The sequence below is a fragment of the Poecilia reticulata genome, chromosome 12 (genome assembly GCF_904066995.2).
Source record: "Poecilia reticulata chromosome 12, P_reticulata-male-v2, whole genome shotgun sequence".
NCBI classification, from domain to species: Eukaryota; Metazoa; Chordata; class Actinopteri; order Cyprinodontiformes; family Poeciliidae; genus Poecilia; species Poecilia reticulata.
This window is the reverse complement of record NC_088841.1, coordinates 1075417-1091809: the sequence shown is the minus strand read 5'-3', so window position 1 is coordinate 1091809 and position 16393 is coordinate 1075417. Positions and strand designations below refer to the sequence as shown.

At 35.8% G+C, this 16393-nt stretch overlaps 1 protein-coding gene across 2 annotated transcripts; it reads right to left on the bottom strand.

Annotated features, from left to right (window-relative positions):
* Nucleotides 1–3107: 3107 nt before the first annotated feature.
* Nucleotides 3108–15863, bottom strand: LOC103473114 (nuclear receptor subfamily 5 group A member 2-like). Of its 2 annotated transcripts, none has more exons than XM_008423078.3 (7): nt 15082–15863; nt 14769–14872; nt 14509–14650; nt 13132–13712; nt 4800–4919; nt 4030–4177; nt 3108–3619 (listed from the first exon to the last, which is right to left on the bottom strand). In XM_008423078.3, exons 1-7 carry the CDS (start codon nt 15131–15133, stop codon nt 3366–3368), a joined length of 1401 nt encoding a protein of 466 aa, XP_008421300.2. In that variant the 5' UTR covers nt 15134–15863; the 3' UTR covers nt 3108–3365. The 2 variants fall into 2 exon arrangements, with proteins under 2 accessions (XP_008421300.2, XP_008421301.1); XM_008423079.3 differs by having other exon boundaries at nt 14774–14872; nt 15082–15164.
* Nucleotides 15864–16393: the final 530 nt, after the last annotated feature.

The window sequence follows — 16393 nt, the reverse complement described above, 5'->3', positions numbered from 1 at the left end:
TTTTATTTGCACAGCTCTTGGCAGCCACCAGAAAGAAGTTTGTCACGATTCCAGCTTGCTATGTAAAACAAAGTTGGTGAGACTAAACCAAAAATACTCCACAGCTGTGCAAAGATAGTTCTTCTGGCATAAATCCCTGAACTTTTGACAAATATAACTCTACAGCTAAGCAATAAACACACACCAACTCATGATGAAGACTGAATTCAGATTTGGAAAGCCTGATTGACTGGAAACTTAAAAATGCAGTATGGTGTGTGTACACACCATACCAACTGCCAACTGCTGAATTATTTATTTGTAAATACAGATAACTTAAGCACATGACATTGTTCAGTCGCTGTAAAAAAAATGTTGCATAAGTGTTCGGAAATTTTTATATTTTATATTCTTAACAGCTATCCTTATTAGTAAGCTGAACAAAGAAATATTTTTGTACACTACTGTTGGTCTTAGCTCTTTAGCATGACAATTTAGCATTTATTCATGTAAATTCCTTCTAATTAACTTTTTAATACACAAGTTAGCAAAAGTGAACAATTCTGCTGCCTTCCAATCCTGTACATTTACTATTCAGCCTAATCTTTTTAAAACAGTTATCATTGTTCTTTTAATCAGCATTCTAGTTTTATTTTAACCCTAGTTTGCAAAACAATGTGGTTACAGGTAAATCTAAAATTATTCACAATTATTCCACATCTCGAAGATCCATATTTAAAATTATTTTCATTCAGTCAAGAAGTATGGTTGTGATAATAAAAAAAAAATCTAAAATTAGAATAATTTATTAAGTGATTTTCTATTTGTTATTACAAAGTTGGCATGTAGAAAATTGTTTATACTCATCTGTATGAAAAACTAGTTATTTGATGGCAGAGATTTTCAAATTTGATCAAATCTAAGACATTAGTTTTAGAAAGTTACTTTTTAGACGTTTTGTAGAATTTTGGTTAGAGTTTGAACATGTTTTAATCAAACAAGCAGTAACTTTATTTTCAGATTTTTTTCAGTCAGCATATGCAATGCTTTCTTGAACTTTTTTTTTTTACATACAATCACAACCTCTCTTATTTGGGTTTTCAGTGGTAGATGAAGGAAAGCGCAGGTAAAAGCCACCAGCTGATCCAAAACGCAGCAGCATATTCTTTTTCATGAATATGAAAAAGAGGAACATCATATTTCTTCTGTTTTAACTTGCCTTTAGCAACTCTCTGTGAAATTATATAGACCACTATTCAGCTCTGTTAGTTTCTTCTTGTTCTTTCCAATTACTTATTATCTGTTCTGTTTTATTCTCTTAAGCGTAATCTGGCATGCATCCTGACATTTAGCTGTGTCACCGTCTTGGAAGGAGGAAATTAGTTACTGCTACCAATAACTTTACTTTCTTCTTCAATAGACACTTTTACTCACCTCTCTGTGTGTAAGCCTGTCTATCTAGCAAAATCAATTGAAGGAGCTTTTAATTAGACTAACTGTTATTACTGTTTTGATTTCACCACAGACAAGCTCATTTGTTTAGCTGTGTTTCTGCCATAAGCATTTTAATTTTCTTTAACATAGAAAGTATTCCTGGATCAGTGCTTCTGTGTTTCATGTGTGTATGCTCTCTCTTCTCAAACCTCCAATGGGCTGCAGGAGATGGTCGTTCCCACTGAGTCAGTTTCTGCTGCAGGTTTCTTCCTGTTATAGAGGTTTTTGGCCTCTCCACTGTTGCTACATGTTTACTTAGGAGGAATTGCTGATGCTATCTGTTGGGTTTTATGAGACAGAAAACTTTTTTAACAACTTGAATAATAAACTAACTTGTGTATTTCTAATTGACTTTGAGTCTGTCAGATTGGACTGAACTGACTGTATATTTTTACTGATGAACTGGATGTTTGAGATAACATTCATCTTCAATTGGTGCTACATAAAATTAATTGTGTAAAATGAATTGTGTACCTATTAATAGGTATACAATTAATAGGTACACAATTATCATAAATTATGATAATTTAATGCATAAATGCATTAAATACCAAACATCCTGTCCTTCCTGGCATTGAGTCACACATTAAGACTGTTTCCCATTCTTGATGCTTTCATTTTCTAAAATAAGACATATGGTCTCCAGAGTTGACCTAGAGAAAATCATTCATGCTTTTGTGTCATCTCATCTGGACTACTGTAATGCCATTTTTACCCGGATAGGTCCGCAATTTCATGTTTGCAATCAATACAGAATGCAGCAGCTAGACTTCTCACCAAATCTAGTAAATTCAGTCATATCACTCTGGTTATATTCTCTACACTGGCTCCCAGTCGATTTTAGAATTCGCCTTAAAGTACTTGTGCTGACAAACAGAGCTTTAAATGGTCAGACTCCAGATTATCGTTGACAATTTTTAACTAAATTCTCCTCTGCTCGTGGCTTTTGTTCCAAACACTGGATCTCTTGGTTACTCCTTGTACGGTTCTTTCAATCAGTGGCCCCAAGGCTGTGGAACAGTTTTCCCTTGCCGCTCCGTTTTGCCCACTGTGGATGTTTTTAAAAAGCAACTGAAAACAGTTTTATTTTCCCTGGCTTTTATGTCATGATTGCATTGTGTTTGTGAATTTTGTTTTATGCTTTTAGTAGTTTAAGGTTGATTTTTATTGTACTGCGCTTTGTGATTTTATGTCTGTGAAAAGTACTTTATAAATAAATTCTACTTACTTACTTCCACTTTTGCACTGTTTTGTGCTGATTTGTTATATAAAATCTTTATTAAATATATTTAAATTTATTTTCATGTGACAAATTGGGAGGTCTAAGGTTTTTTTGTGTGTGTGACAACACTTCCTATTATTAATTTCAAGTTTTAATTTCAAGTTTTAGGAGCAATATTTTTAAAATAGACTACAAAAAATAAAGTTTTTACAGCTTAATTACGATTTGTGACGTCATTAGTTTTTTATGAAATACATGCTTCCTTTTATCTGGAAAGGTGTACTGGCATGGAAAGCCTTGTGCTGATTGTACAGAAGAACATTCCATTAAATATATAGTATAATCACAGAAAATCATTTTACAATTTGTCCTAAAACCAAACACACAAATCAAAACCAAACACACAAACATCTGAATTTATGTCAGCACAAAAGCAGCAATTTTAATAAGGAAAGAGATAATTTGCTTACCCACAAATATATATTCACATACATGAACTACAAGTACATCAAATAAATGTAATTTAACTGATGCAGCAGTAGTACAGAACAAAACTGAAGCAGAACTTGTTGAAAATAATAGGATAAACACAAACGCTTCATTACACAAATGTAAAGTAGATTTTTGACTTTACAGTCGTGTCTTGCATGTTGTTCTAGAACAATTCAGCTCATGTCCAACAGCATTTGGCGTGTAGCATCTCATTAAGCAGATTGTTGCAGGGCACCTCACCACTCAGATGTTTATAGTACAGATAATCTTCAGCCAGTATGCTGAGGGAGCGTAGCTCTGACAGATACAGTTGCAGACAAGTGAAACGGTTGCAGGACTGCGATGATGAGGCCAGTGTGTACTTTAGGAGGGCTCCTTCAACCTGCTGCTGCACACTTTCTACAAAACGGTGTTCTTCAAGCTCCTTGACATCTGACAGAAAGAGTACAATCTGAGAAACTATTTTCAGGCTTTTATTAAAACTGTTTAGTGTGTAAGAAACTTGAACACATGAAAGTGTAGTGCCTGAAAACAGGTACATTTCAGTGTCTGTAACTTATCTAAGCAAAAAACTATAAAGAGACAACAGGACTGTACCTCTCTGAAAAACTGAAAATTTGCGTGACTTAGGTGAGCTATTGAAAGCTTTGAGAAAAAACTCTGTTAGCTTTGATTTTCCTCAGGTCATGTGCACCGGTCTGTAACATGGGCTTCTTGGAGTTAAAATCTTGTTTTTGTTCATCTCAGATTGTGTACCAGTCTTCTGCATCTCACAGTGGCTTATCAATAGACAACCAATGAACCTTTAATACACTTCAAAAGAATACAACTTGGTCACTCACCAGGGGCAAACAGGATTAGAAACCTGATGCAGGCAAATTCTTGATGATCTACCTTCAGCATTCGAAGCTTCTCCACAAGCTCTGTCCCTCTTTGATTCAGGCTGACTGAAGTAGGGCCAGCATGAGGCGCTACATATGAAAGTTCCCCCTGGACCAAGAAAGCATCTGCTGACATCAAGATGGTGATCAAGCATTCTCTGAACTAGAATAATTGTGTTTTTATTAGCACATTACTCATTTAAGCATTTGTATTATGGCAGGACAATATTAAGAAAAGAGCAAATGTTAATAAAATTGCTATTGCAATTACAAAAATAAACCTACATTTTCCTCTCTGTTTTCTTTTTTTTTTGTCTTCTGTCATCAAGATACTCCCACCTTACACTTCAGCTTCTTTAGTCAGTATCAAAATTGAGAACAGACAAGCACAATGGGAGCCCAGTAACTGGTCAAACATAATATTGTCATTCAAAGGATGAAGAGTGCTGACCAAAAATTATAGTTCAAGCACTCCTTTGAGATATCCATAAGTAGCACAGTGTTATTACAATTTAACTTTGAGACTTGACATATTGTGCAGTGCAGCCCTTCACCTGTGGTCAGTTTATATGATGACATAATAAAATTACTTCATAGAAAATTAATTTGGATCACACTTAATACAAGAATATCATGTACAAGTACAAATAATACATGTGAGTGTGTCACTGGTATTTATTTTTAACCAAATTAAATAAGAATGGATATAAAATCAGGCTCATCCCACCCACCTGCTGCCCAGTGATCAGTAGCAGACCACCATCAGTGCCATAAAGTACCTGTCTGGAGATTATCTCCAGAACCAACAGCTCACTCCAGCAGCTGTGTAGCAACTTCATCTGGTCAGAGACCTTGGGAGAAAGTAAGAGGAACTGATACCATTGGAATATTATACATCCTGTTCATTTCTCATGTATTTTTAAGATTGGACTTATTTTATCGAAATTGCCCAAATTGAGTACTGTGATTTATCTATTTTCCTAGTTAATTTGTAATTCTTGAGTCTACTCTTCTACAAAATAGAATAGAATAGAATATTTTTGTTTACTTTGATTTTTGTCATACAGTCATATAGTAACTAGTATTTAAGACTCTTACCAGACTCCTAAGCCGTCTTCTTGGAGTTGGAGTAAGAATAAGATGACTAAGTAACCATGAACCAGAACTAGTGACATATACAAAGCTTGTTTCTCTCGTCAAGTTAAGCTGTCGACCTTTGCCAATTTGATCAGCAGTGCTGGAGCAACTATAGAAGTATCTTTATTGTGTTGTGATCAACATTGCCTGTTATGGTTTACCTGGATCATGGCAGACATTTTGGGGAAAACTCTTTCTGATCTGGAGAGATGGCATCCATCCCAGTTTGGATGAAGCAGCTTATCTTTCTAGGAATCTGGCCAAATGTATTTGTCTTCCAAAGCTTAAACAACGCAGAGTCCAGACCAGGAAGCAGAACCTCTCTGCAGCTTCTACTGTTACCCACTCGTCACCAATTAAGACATTGTCTGGCCCATGGCCAAAATCAAATGGAATTGAGACTAACCTAAAAAGAGCAAAGCAGAAAAATCTCATAAAGTTTAATACGACTCTCACTGAAAATAAAAATAAAATAATTAAGTGTGGTTTATTGAACATCAAATCTCTCTCTTAAGATTCTCTTAAGACTTTGTTAGTTTATGACTTGATTTGTGATAATAAGATAAATTCTTGTCTTCCTATTATTTATATTTTCACATTTGTCAAAGCACAGAGATAGGTGGAGAAATAGCAACTATTTTTCATTGAGATTAATTTGTTAATATTATGTCTGTTACTAGCTACAGTTATTTTGAACATCTAGCCCTTAGTTTTTCTTATCCTAGTTGCAAAGTATGAAAACCACTTTTGTTTGTTTTTTATAGTCTACCAGGCCCTTACCCTCAATTTTCAAAATGTTAAAAAATTGATCCACTACTTCTGGCAATGACACCTTTTAAGATAACCTCTGACTGACTACATGAAATATTTGGGCATCAAAATGTCAAAAAACCCAAGAGACCTTTTCAAATTGAATTTCAGAATTCAGAAAAATGTACTAAAATCAAGGAGAACATAAAAAAAATGGAGACATTATATTCTTGATTGGACGTGCAAATGCTATTAAGATAGACTCACTATCTCGATTTTTGTATTTATTTCAGAATATTACGGTTTTCATTACTAAATCTTTTTCTGAAGCTTTTAGATTCCATTATCATACAATTTTTCTGGGAGTGCAAAATACATGGCTAAAAGCCATCTTCAAACATCAAAAGAATGTGGGGGTTTTGGTTTCTTGTGCTTTTTACATTATAGCTGGGCCACCAATGTCAGAGTTCTGGTGTATTGGCAATATGGTTTAAGAAGGGGGATGAGTTCACCCTGCCTTCTTGGCTAGCCATAGAAAAATGCCTGACACGAAAGACTTCTCTTCCTGAGATCCTGTTCTCATCTCCAAAGCAGCCTGCGGTCTTTCAGCGTGAACCATTTCATTCTGTTAAATACCCAGAGGAGAATCAAATTAGAAAATATTGTGTGCTTCCACACACTTTGGTCCATGCTCCAACTTGCACAATAGCGATTTTTGCAATCTCATACAGTTACAATTCAAATTTTTGATTTCAAAATCAAATTTTTTAGGTATTAACAACTGATGGTCTATGTCCAACAGACTATAAAGTTGTACAAATTACAGTCCAAAATAATTGATTGTTAAAATCACTTCTGGGTTCTCCTGAAGCAAAATGTTTTATTTCAACGCTGGTTTGCTTCTTCTCAAATCATGATTAAAATAAAACAAGTCTGGGAAATCTCAATAGTTTTCTATTGAGATTGAGGATGAAACATTGGATAAAATATTAACAAACATCAAGTCGAGTTCAATTCATGCTTTCATGGTTCAGTACAAGGTATTTCATAGATTACATTACTCAAAAGTTAGACTAAACACAATTTTGCCTAACCTGACTTCACTGTGCAATAAATGTCAGGTGACACATGCACATGTTTCTTGGTTTTGCCCAAAATTACATAATTTTTTTTGTCTCTCACCTTTCAATGGTTTTCATCTGTTTAAAATGTCTCACTTGACCCTGGAACAGCTCTGCTGGGGTCCTCTAACACCCTGAAGAATCTAAATTGTAACCTACATATTGCTCTATCTCTCTGTATGATCTGCATGAGGAAAGACTGAGATACAAACTTTCTGGTAACACTCTGTAGAATCCAGTGTTGGAACATGTGAATTATCAATGACACTCCCTTTACTCAACCACATTACTTAGTGTCTTCCAGACAAGCTGGACAGTTGAGCAAATAACACAGTTGTGAACTCTGCCCTGGCCTTTTATTTATGTAGGCCTATTCATTTTTTTATTTTGTCATCATTTTCTAATTTATTTACTTGCGTATGTAACCTGCACAAAATAATCAACCCGTATTTTATTTTGATTCCGGGTCAGAGGTGAACTCGAATCTCGACCATCTCTGTCAGACAACTTTGCGACGATGCGGAAGAGGCACGACCAGACTGTGAATGGTTGAAAGGATGTCAGAGGGAAATGATGTATCACGTAGTGATTTTGCGGAAATGGAAGAGGGTGCGGATGGCGTGGAAAATGAGGAAATATGGCATACTCAAAAAGCTAAGCACAAACGGAAAAAAATCAAGACAACAAATAGAATCATCTGTTTCCGAGGCTGAAGGAGAAACAGTTAAGGTGACAGAATTTAAAATAGTTCTGAAGTTTGTCAAAGAGGGTGTGTCCTTTGGTAAGTGGAATCCAATAAAGCTTCCTAAAGAAATCAATTCACTGGTTGGAAAAGTGAAATTTGTTAATGTAACATGTGGAACCACCAGGGGTCGCCCCCCACATAAAAGGGAGTCTGTCAGGCTGGTGGACAATTGTCAATCTCCTCTGTGCTCGTCCAGGTGTGTTGGCCCACGCGTTTGTGATCAGGGCCACATTTCATGTTTTGATCGGACGATTACTCTACCTGGGCGTGCGGTTGATCGACGCTGCAGATGTTGCTGCACCCTGCTGTTCTTTTAGAGTTTGATTTTCTTTTTCTATTGTTTTTCATTTATTTTGTTTATCTATTGTTTCTGCAAATACACATCCTCTTATTTTGTAATAATAAATATTGTACCTTTTTATACTGGTTGTTTTTATACTAAGATACTAAGAGATGGATCGTTACTGATTATTTGTAATGATACTAAACAAAAAGAAAGGAGCGTAAGACGCGCTGAAGTGTATGGGAAAACATCATCGGCGCGCCGCCCCCTCCAGACGGGGGTTTTGGCGCCCCCTCACCACCAGGGGTCGCCCCCCACATAAAAGGGAGTCTGTCAGGCTGGTGGACAATTGTCAATCTCCTCTGTGCTCGTCCAGGTGTGTTGGCCCACGCGTTTGTGATCAGGGCCACATTTCATGTTTTGATCGGACGATTACTCTACCTGGGCGTGCGGTTGATCGACGCTGCAGATGTTGCTGCACCCTGCTGTTCTTTTAGAGTTTGATTTTCTTTTTCTATTGTTTTTCATTTATTTTGTTTATCTATTGTTTCTGCAAATACACATCCTCTTATTTTGTAATAATAAATATTGTACCTTTTTATACTGGTTGTTTTTATACTAAGATACTAAGAGATGGATCGTTACTGATTATTTGTAATGATACTAAACAAAAAGAAAGGAGCGTAAGACGCGCTGAAGTGTATGGGAAAACATCATCGGCGCGCCGCCCCCTCCAGACGGGGGTTTTGGCGCCCCCTCTGGTGCTGCGCCCCTATGCATTGCATACCCTGCATACCCACACACTTTGTGGGAGATGTCCAGGGGATCATGAGTATGTGAAATGTGAGGAAGGAGCTCCGCTGAAATGTAGTAATTGTGGAGGTGGGCATAGTTCAGGATTTAGGGGAAGCGTAGCTAGTAAAAGAGCTGAGGAAGTTCAGAAAATTAAAGTCACTACTGGCATTACTTATGCAGAAGCAACGAAAAAAGTTCCTGTGCAACCAATATTATTCCCAAAGAAAGTGTCTGGCGGAGAAAAAGAAGAATCTATTTTAATCTCCAAGATTAAAAGCGACACTCTACTAATGACAAAGGAGGATTTTGTATTGTTCATGGTGGAGGTTGTTAACTGCACTGCTCAAACACAAAGGAAAACGAAAAAAATTCAAATAATAGTGAAGGCAGCCCAAAAATATTTTGACTGGAAGAATGTTAGTTGGGAAGCAATTAAGGAAAAATTAAATGAGACACAATCTTCTCAATCGCAATCAAATCATGCAGTGGTGGCCCTTCTTCATTATGTTAGTTATTTTCCAGTGGATTGCAAGAAGTCTTATTAGTAATGGTTTAGAGTTTAAGAAATATATTTCAGATTTGAAAGTTAAACCTCACCTGATTTGTATCAAAGAAACCTGGCTTAAGCCTCGTCTGGATTTCAAAATTCCTGGGTATACATCAATTAGGAATGATAGAAAAGAAAGACAAGGAGGGGGAGTGGCAACTTTTATACAAGATGGTATAAGACATAAAATAGAATCAATAGGGAAGAATTATGAATCAATAGTAATTAAGATTTGGATAGAAAATGGTCAAATCTCTGTGATAAATTTTTATAATGCTAACAAGAAGCTGTCCATTCAAGATCTCAATGTAGTAAATGAACAAAATGTAGGTAACACTGTATGGTGTGGTGATTTCAATTCTCATAATATTTTATGGGGGAGTCTTGATACAGATGCAAATGGATTGGTTATTGAAGAATTTCTTGAGTTACATTCACTGGTTTGCGTTAATGATAGCAGCACTACTAGATATGATTGCTGTAGGAATTTAAAGAGTGTTTTAGATCTAACATTGGTTTCAAATAGATTAGCTGGAATTACATCTTGGGAGGTGCAGAGTGATTCTCCTATGGGCAGTGATCATTTCCTATTCTAGTTTCACTTGGTTCTGAAGTGATAAAAGAAGAGGAAGGACAGATTCCAAGATGGAGGTTAAGTAGCGCTAATTGGGAGTTATTTAAAATTTAGTTGATGGTCAAATTAATAAACTGGATGAGAACTTGTTTTGTGATGTGGAGATGTGTTATGCAAAGATTAAATCTGTCATAATTAATGCAGCTGAATGTTCAATTTCTAAAATAAGGGGAAGAGGAAATAAAAAATCTATTCCATGGTGGAATGAACAATGTAGTATTGCTATAAGGGGAAGAAATGAAGCTTTTAAATTGGTAAGAAGATGCCATACCTTTGAGGCATTAATTCAATATAAGAAAGCACAAGCTATAGTTAGGAAGACTATTAGAGCAGCTAAGAAGTCATGTTGGAGACATTGGAGGAGAGACCAAATTGTCAGAGGCATGGAGAGTTATTAAGAAAATGAATGGTGTTAAAAAGAGTTTTTCCTTACCTGTTTTAGAATTAAATGGGAAAATAGCGATTAGTAATAAAGAAAAAGCAGAGTTATTAGCAGAAACGTTAACTAAGGTGCATAGTTCAGAAAATGTATCTGAAGATATGAAAAGTAACACAGAAAATTTATTGGATTAAAATCCAGAAGTTACTTTTAAGAGAGTAGTTTCAAAGTAGGATTTAGATATGCCTTTTACTATGTAAGAGTTAGGAAAAGCTATTAATAATGCTAAACAATCAACTCCGGGGAAGGATGGAGTGTGTTATACAATGCTCAAACATTTTAAATATTCATCTCTTACTGTTATATTAAAATTGTTTAATTTGATTTCGATGTCTGGGAGTATCCCTGCAGAATGGAAACAGTTATAATTCCCTTGTTAAAACCTGGTAAAAATGCAACAGACCCATCAAATTATAGACCTATAGCTCTTATAGGTCTATAAATTAGGGAAAATAATGGAAAAGATTATTACAGATAGTAGGCTTTCATATTTTATCGAGAGTAAAAATAAATTCTGTCCTTTTCAGAGTGGTTTTCGTAAAGGGAGGAATCCGATGGATGCAGTTCTGTGTTTAGAGTCAGAAGTAAGAAAAGCTCAAGCAAATAGAGATAGTGATAGCTGTGTTCTTTGACATAGAAAATGCATATGGTATGTTATGGAAAGAAGGATTATTGATTTAATTAAGAAAACTTGGTATAGGAGGTAAGATTTATAATTGGGTTTTGGATTTTTTATTTGGTAGAGAAATAGAAGTTCGAGTTGGGGCGAATTTCTCAACTAGGTATGCTGTTGAGAATATGCAAATATATAAATTTGAATACAATAACTTAAACTTACTTCCTGTCTGTTGGTGTTTTATTCACACATGGGCTCCTCAGCCGAACCTTTCTGATTGCCTATTACCATATTTGGCCATTAGGCGGCTAGCCTTAATTAGCGTTACATGTAACATTGTGAATTATTAATTTATTCATTTGTTTGTTTTGTCAGTTTTTGTTCTATTATCTCAAGTGCTTATTGTCTTTGTGTTCTGTGATATAAATTTACTTGAAGATCTTCATAAAGTGTTAAAAAAGTCTAATGTTAAACATTGATAAGAATGTTATAGTGGGGAACTTCATCATTCATATTGACACTGAGGGTGATGGCTCAAATGCAGCATTTCAAGCTATTGACTTTACTGGCTTTACTCAAAGAATTCTTAGTCCTAACTACTTTTGTCATCACTTTAGATCATATGGCATTGAGTGTGAAGAAATGACAGTATTTCTTCATAATCCTGGGCTTTCTGACCATTTTTATTAACCTGTGTATTCCCATCCAGAAATAAATTTTTGTTATACAAGATCTTTGTCAGACAATGCTGACATTTTTTTAAAGAATCTGTTCTATGTTTAATTTCCTCAGAATCTCAGAGAAACACAGCAGAAAGCAGCAATTCAATCTCCTCCCCTATCAAATTGATGATCTTGTTCAGAGTGTTACTTCTCATAGACAATGTAACACTCTGTTCAGAGTGTCTCTCTTCAGAGTGTTACATTGTCTAATGTGTGGCATTAGACAATGTAGCCCTTAAAAAAATCATCCATATGCCATATGAGGCAGAACTGAATGTGTTTGGACTGGTTTGAGTTAGTTGAGTTTTCTGAGTTTTCAAAAATGGTTTCCTCCAAACCCTTCCCAACCAAATTACCCTACAAAATTGTCTGCATTTTGTGATATATTTATGGCTAAGTGAGTCAATGGAAATTATACTTTCAAAGAAAACAGAAAAATGGTCAGGACGACATCAGCTACTGAGACTGAGAGGTAATAAAAATGACCATTATGGGGGTTCTAATGCTGACGCAGGGGTAAAGCACAACCCTTACTCCTCAACGTGGATGTCACAGATGGCCAAGGTCATCCAGGCCTGATGACCTTGGTCACATATCTTACCCCTCTCTCATTACCCACTTTCCTGTCAATTCACTTTCAAATAAAGGCCACTAGATCCAATAAAACCTTTAAAAAGTGACCACCATTAAGTAGTCCAAGTCAAGTGTCTTTCAGTTAAAATTTCTGTTTTAGGTAAGTAGACCACTGGCGAAAAGGGATGGGATTACCACTATGATAATTAGCAAATAACAGCATGACCTAATTTTAGACGGCTAATGTTGCAGTTGTGAACTTAGTGCAGAATATTTATTAGGTGAACATTAGTTGAGTTATTTTAATGGACTAAATATAATTTTAAATTAATTCTTAAGGATGAATTGGCACAACTCTTGCCAAGTGTTAGCCAGAGTGACATACAATGAGGTCAGACTTGGATGTATGTTTCTACCGCTATGCACAAAAGAAAAATAAGAGCTGCAGAAGTTTTCAGTAAGGTTGAATAAAGAAAAAACAAAGGGTTCCTGTTAAGAAATATGACAACTTTTATCTGTTTTTACAGCTGACAAAACTAACAGCTGTCAAGGTCAAATCTGAATGAGTGCCATGATTAACCTTCTAACTCCAGCCAAAAATAAACATTCTAATTCTGACATGAACAGTCATGTCACGATGTTTGTCAGACTCAGATTCACATATAACCAAGACACACAAAACTAAAATCAAGAGATCTTACCTTTAGTTCCTTAAAGAAGATGGATGTACGAGCCCACTCCACAATAGAGCACAGCAACTGGTCAGCCATCACATACACTGAGCTGAAAGTGCCGGGCTCTATGTGCCTGCAGGCTTGCTCCTGCTGCAGGCAAGAAAAGATATTTTTCTGCAGCTGAAGGTCACGTGGATCACACTGTAGAAACTCTATCTCAAGCTGGGGTATCCTTGGACTTTGTGTAGAAATTGATCTGGAGGATGTGTGATGTGGACCAACGACTGCCTCAGCAAAGGCTGCCAATTCTGCAGCGTTGCTGCAGTTCTCTAACTTCATAGCCCAGTTAGACGGAGAGGTGATTTGGTGCTGTAATACAGCAGGTGAGTTGCAGGGCTTGGACAGGAGCTTGTTTGGATTTAGTTTGGTGTTGTGAAGGATAGCAATTGAGTGGATGTTGCTGGTAAAAGTAACATCTTTTTGGTTGCTTTCTATTCTCAATCTTCTGGCTTGTATCAAAGCCTTTTTCTGTTGCTTGAGAGCACGGTCATGCTTGTAGATGGGGCCAAACTTGTTTCTGCCTCCTCTCATTCGATCTGCACGGACAGCTGATGGGAAAAATTAATCTATTAGTCTTTTTCAAGGTGACTTTGCATGTGATCATGAAATAAATTCTAACTTTAAAGAAATCACATATTTCTTTTGGTATTTTCTGCTTTATATATAAAGCAGAAAACATTTATAAAATTAAAAGACCAATGCTGTTGTTGGATAAAACAGAAGAAAACATTTAGCAATTTGTAAGGCAGAAGACATTTTGCCATTAATTTATCATATCAATTTCTAAAACTATCCCATGAAGCTGTGTAATTATTTAAGGAAGTGTGAAAGTTTAGGAACATTACAGAGCTGCTGCGGTTACTGTGAAACGTGGAAATTTCTTTGAAAAATAATTTAAATATGGACAGAAGAAAATACCAAATTTTTGCAAATTTTAATCTGAAATTTTATACCACAATTTGAAGGAAAACAGACACCAAAAGGCTCATTTGACAGCCTGTTTGTTTTTCACAAGTAAAACAAACTGTAAAACAAACTGTGAAAGAAACAGCAGCTTTGTGCAAATAAATATATTTTATTGTTTTCATTTATTATCAACAACTATCCAAATGTATATTAGAAGTTTACATGTAGATTTTATGGAGACAGTTATGGACTGATAATTGCAGTGAATGGAACATTTTCTCCGTCTCAGATCTCCTTAAACCTGTTTTGTTCACCTGAGAGATTACAGCTGAGCATGTGGCTTAAAAAAACATTTTTGTTAATATTTCCGTTAATTGTTTGCACTCACAGTCAGCTGACATTACACAATTGAATTCAGAAAAAAAAAGCCCACTTTACCTTCTAACCGCATTCCAACATTAAGACACTTCTGAAATCTGCAAAAAGGGCATCTTTTTCTTTTACTTGTATCAATTTTGCACTGCTGGTTTTCCACACAGACATATGTCTTGTTGTTTTGAACAGTTCTTTTGAAAAATCCCTGAGGACCAAGAAGAAACAATTTGATGAAAGCAGTTTTGTTGCTCCATATTGCTCTTGTGCTGTAGGAAATGAGTTATGGTTAACAAAAAAGTATACTATAGTAGGGTTTAAAGTACCTTACAGCTCTCACAGGTGAGAACGCCATAGTGGTATCCAGAAACCTTATCTCCACACACCGGGCACTGCTCCTCTAAATCCACTTCACATAGGAAATTCATGTCTGAAGAGAAAAACATGTAAAAAATCTGAGGATTCCTTTGCTGTTCTTAAATGTGTAGTGAAAAACACAAACCTACACAAACAAGTTATAACTAAACATTAGGCTATTATTAAAGTTATTTAAATGACAATCCAGAATTAAAACTAGGGTAGAAACAGAACATCTAAACCAGTGTAAGTTCAACATAAATGCAGATATTGGTTCAGTACCCTTCCCTGATGGTCTTCCCTGTGGAATCAGTGTGGAGTCAGACCTCCACATGTGCACTCATCTGCTTTTCTTCCAGTTTTACTGCTCACAGTGTCAACCTCGTCATCACCTGGAGGAGGGAAACCTTCGAATGTTCTTTTCCAGTGCCCAGGCTCCAACCAGAAGGCATGCTTAATGAGTCACCAGCTCATCTGATTTCCTCTCTGAGGCAATATATCCCTGTTGTATTTACAGGCTAACTACATTTGTTTCCCTTATGCTGCCAGTGACTTCTTGCTCTCTGGTGGCAGACACTCCTAAAGTTAAATAGCAAATTATGGTTTATTTGTAGTTCTGCTTTAATGAGTAAATTCCACAATTCTACATTAAATCTGATTAATTTTTTTCAGTAGGCAAGAATTATATTTTCATTTTATGTTACATCAAGAATTTTTGAAAAGTGTTATTCCCGAAACTTGCTGTCATATTTTGAGCTGGTGAAGGAGCCTTATGCAAGGAGAAAGACTGAAGACAGATCCAGGAGCCACCAAATGCAACAGAAACAGTAAGAGGAATGAAGAGCCAACCTGTGTTAACAGGGAATGATGCAGCAGGAGTATCAGTCCAGGAATCCTCTCAAAAGAATTCATCTATGTGAAGTCTAAACAAACAGGGTTTTAGCCTTGATTTAAAGGAACTCAGTGGTTTAGAATTTTTTTCAAATTTTCTGGAAATTTATCCCATTATTTCTGGCAACACATTTTAAAAGTAAATTTATTTCTACATATTAAAAACAACTAAAATGGAGAACAATACTAACAATACATTAATAAAAAAAAGAATAAACAGAACAGCTGGATATGTTCTGTTTGAATTATTAATCAATTTCAAGGTAAATAATAATTATAAACAGCTAAAAACGTAGAAACCAAATTTTAATAAAAATAAAAATAGAACAATAACATTATACAAAATGAAAACCCAGTCCTTATATAGAGCAAAAAACTGTTGGGAAAAGACAGTAACAAAATCATCCCATAATGTGCTGAGGCGGCTTGTTCCAAGAGTAAAAAAGGTCCCATTTCTGATTTACTTCAGCCTTCATCTAGAAGTGAGAAGTCAGCAGATGTATGTGAGGCACATTTGTTTGAAAAGATCAAAAACATTCCATGCCATTGTTTAAAAAAAATTTTTTTTAAGTCAATCCTAAACCAGAGACAGAATCTGTGGAGGGAAGGGAAGCAAAATGTGCTCTGGCTCGATTAAAAGATGAACTGCTGCATTTCAGGCCAGCTGGTATTCAGAGTTAGAGGCATTACAGATAAGTTATAA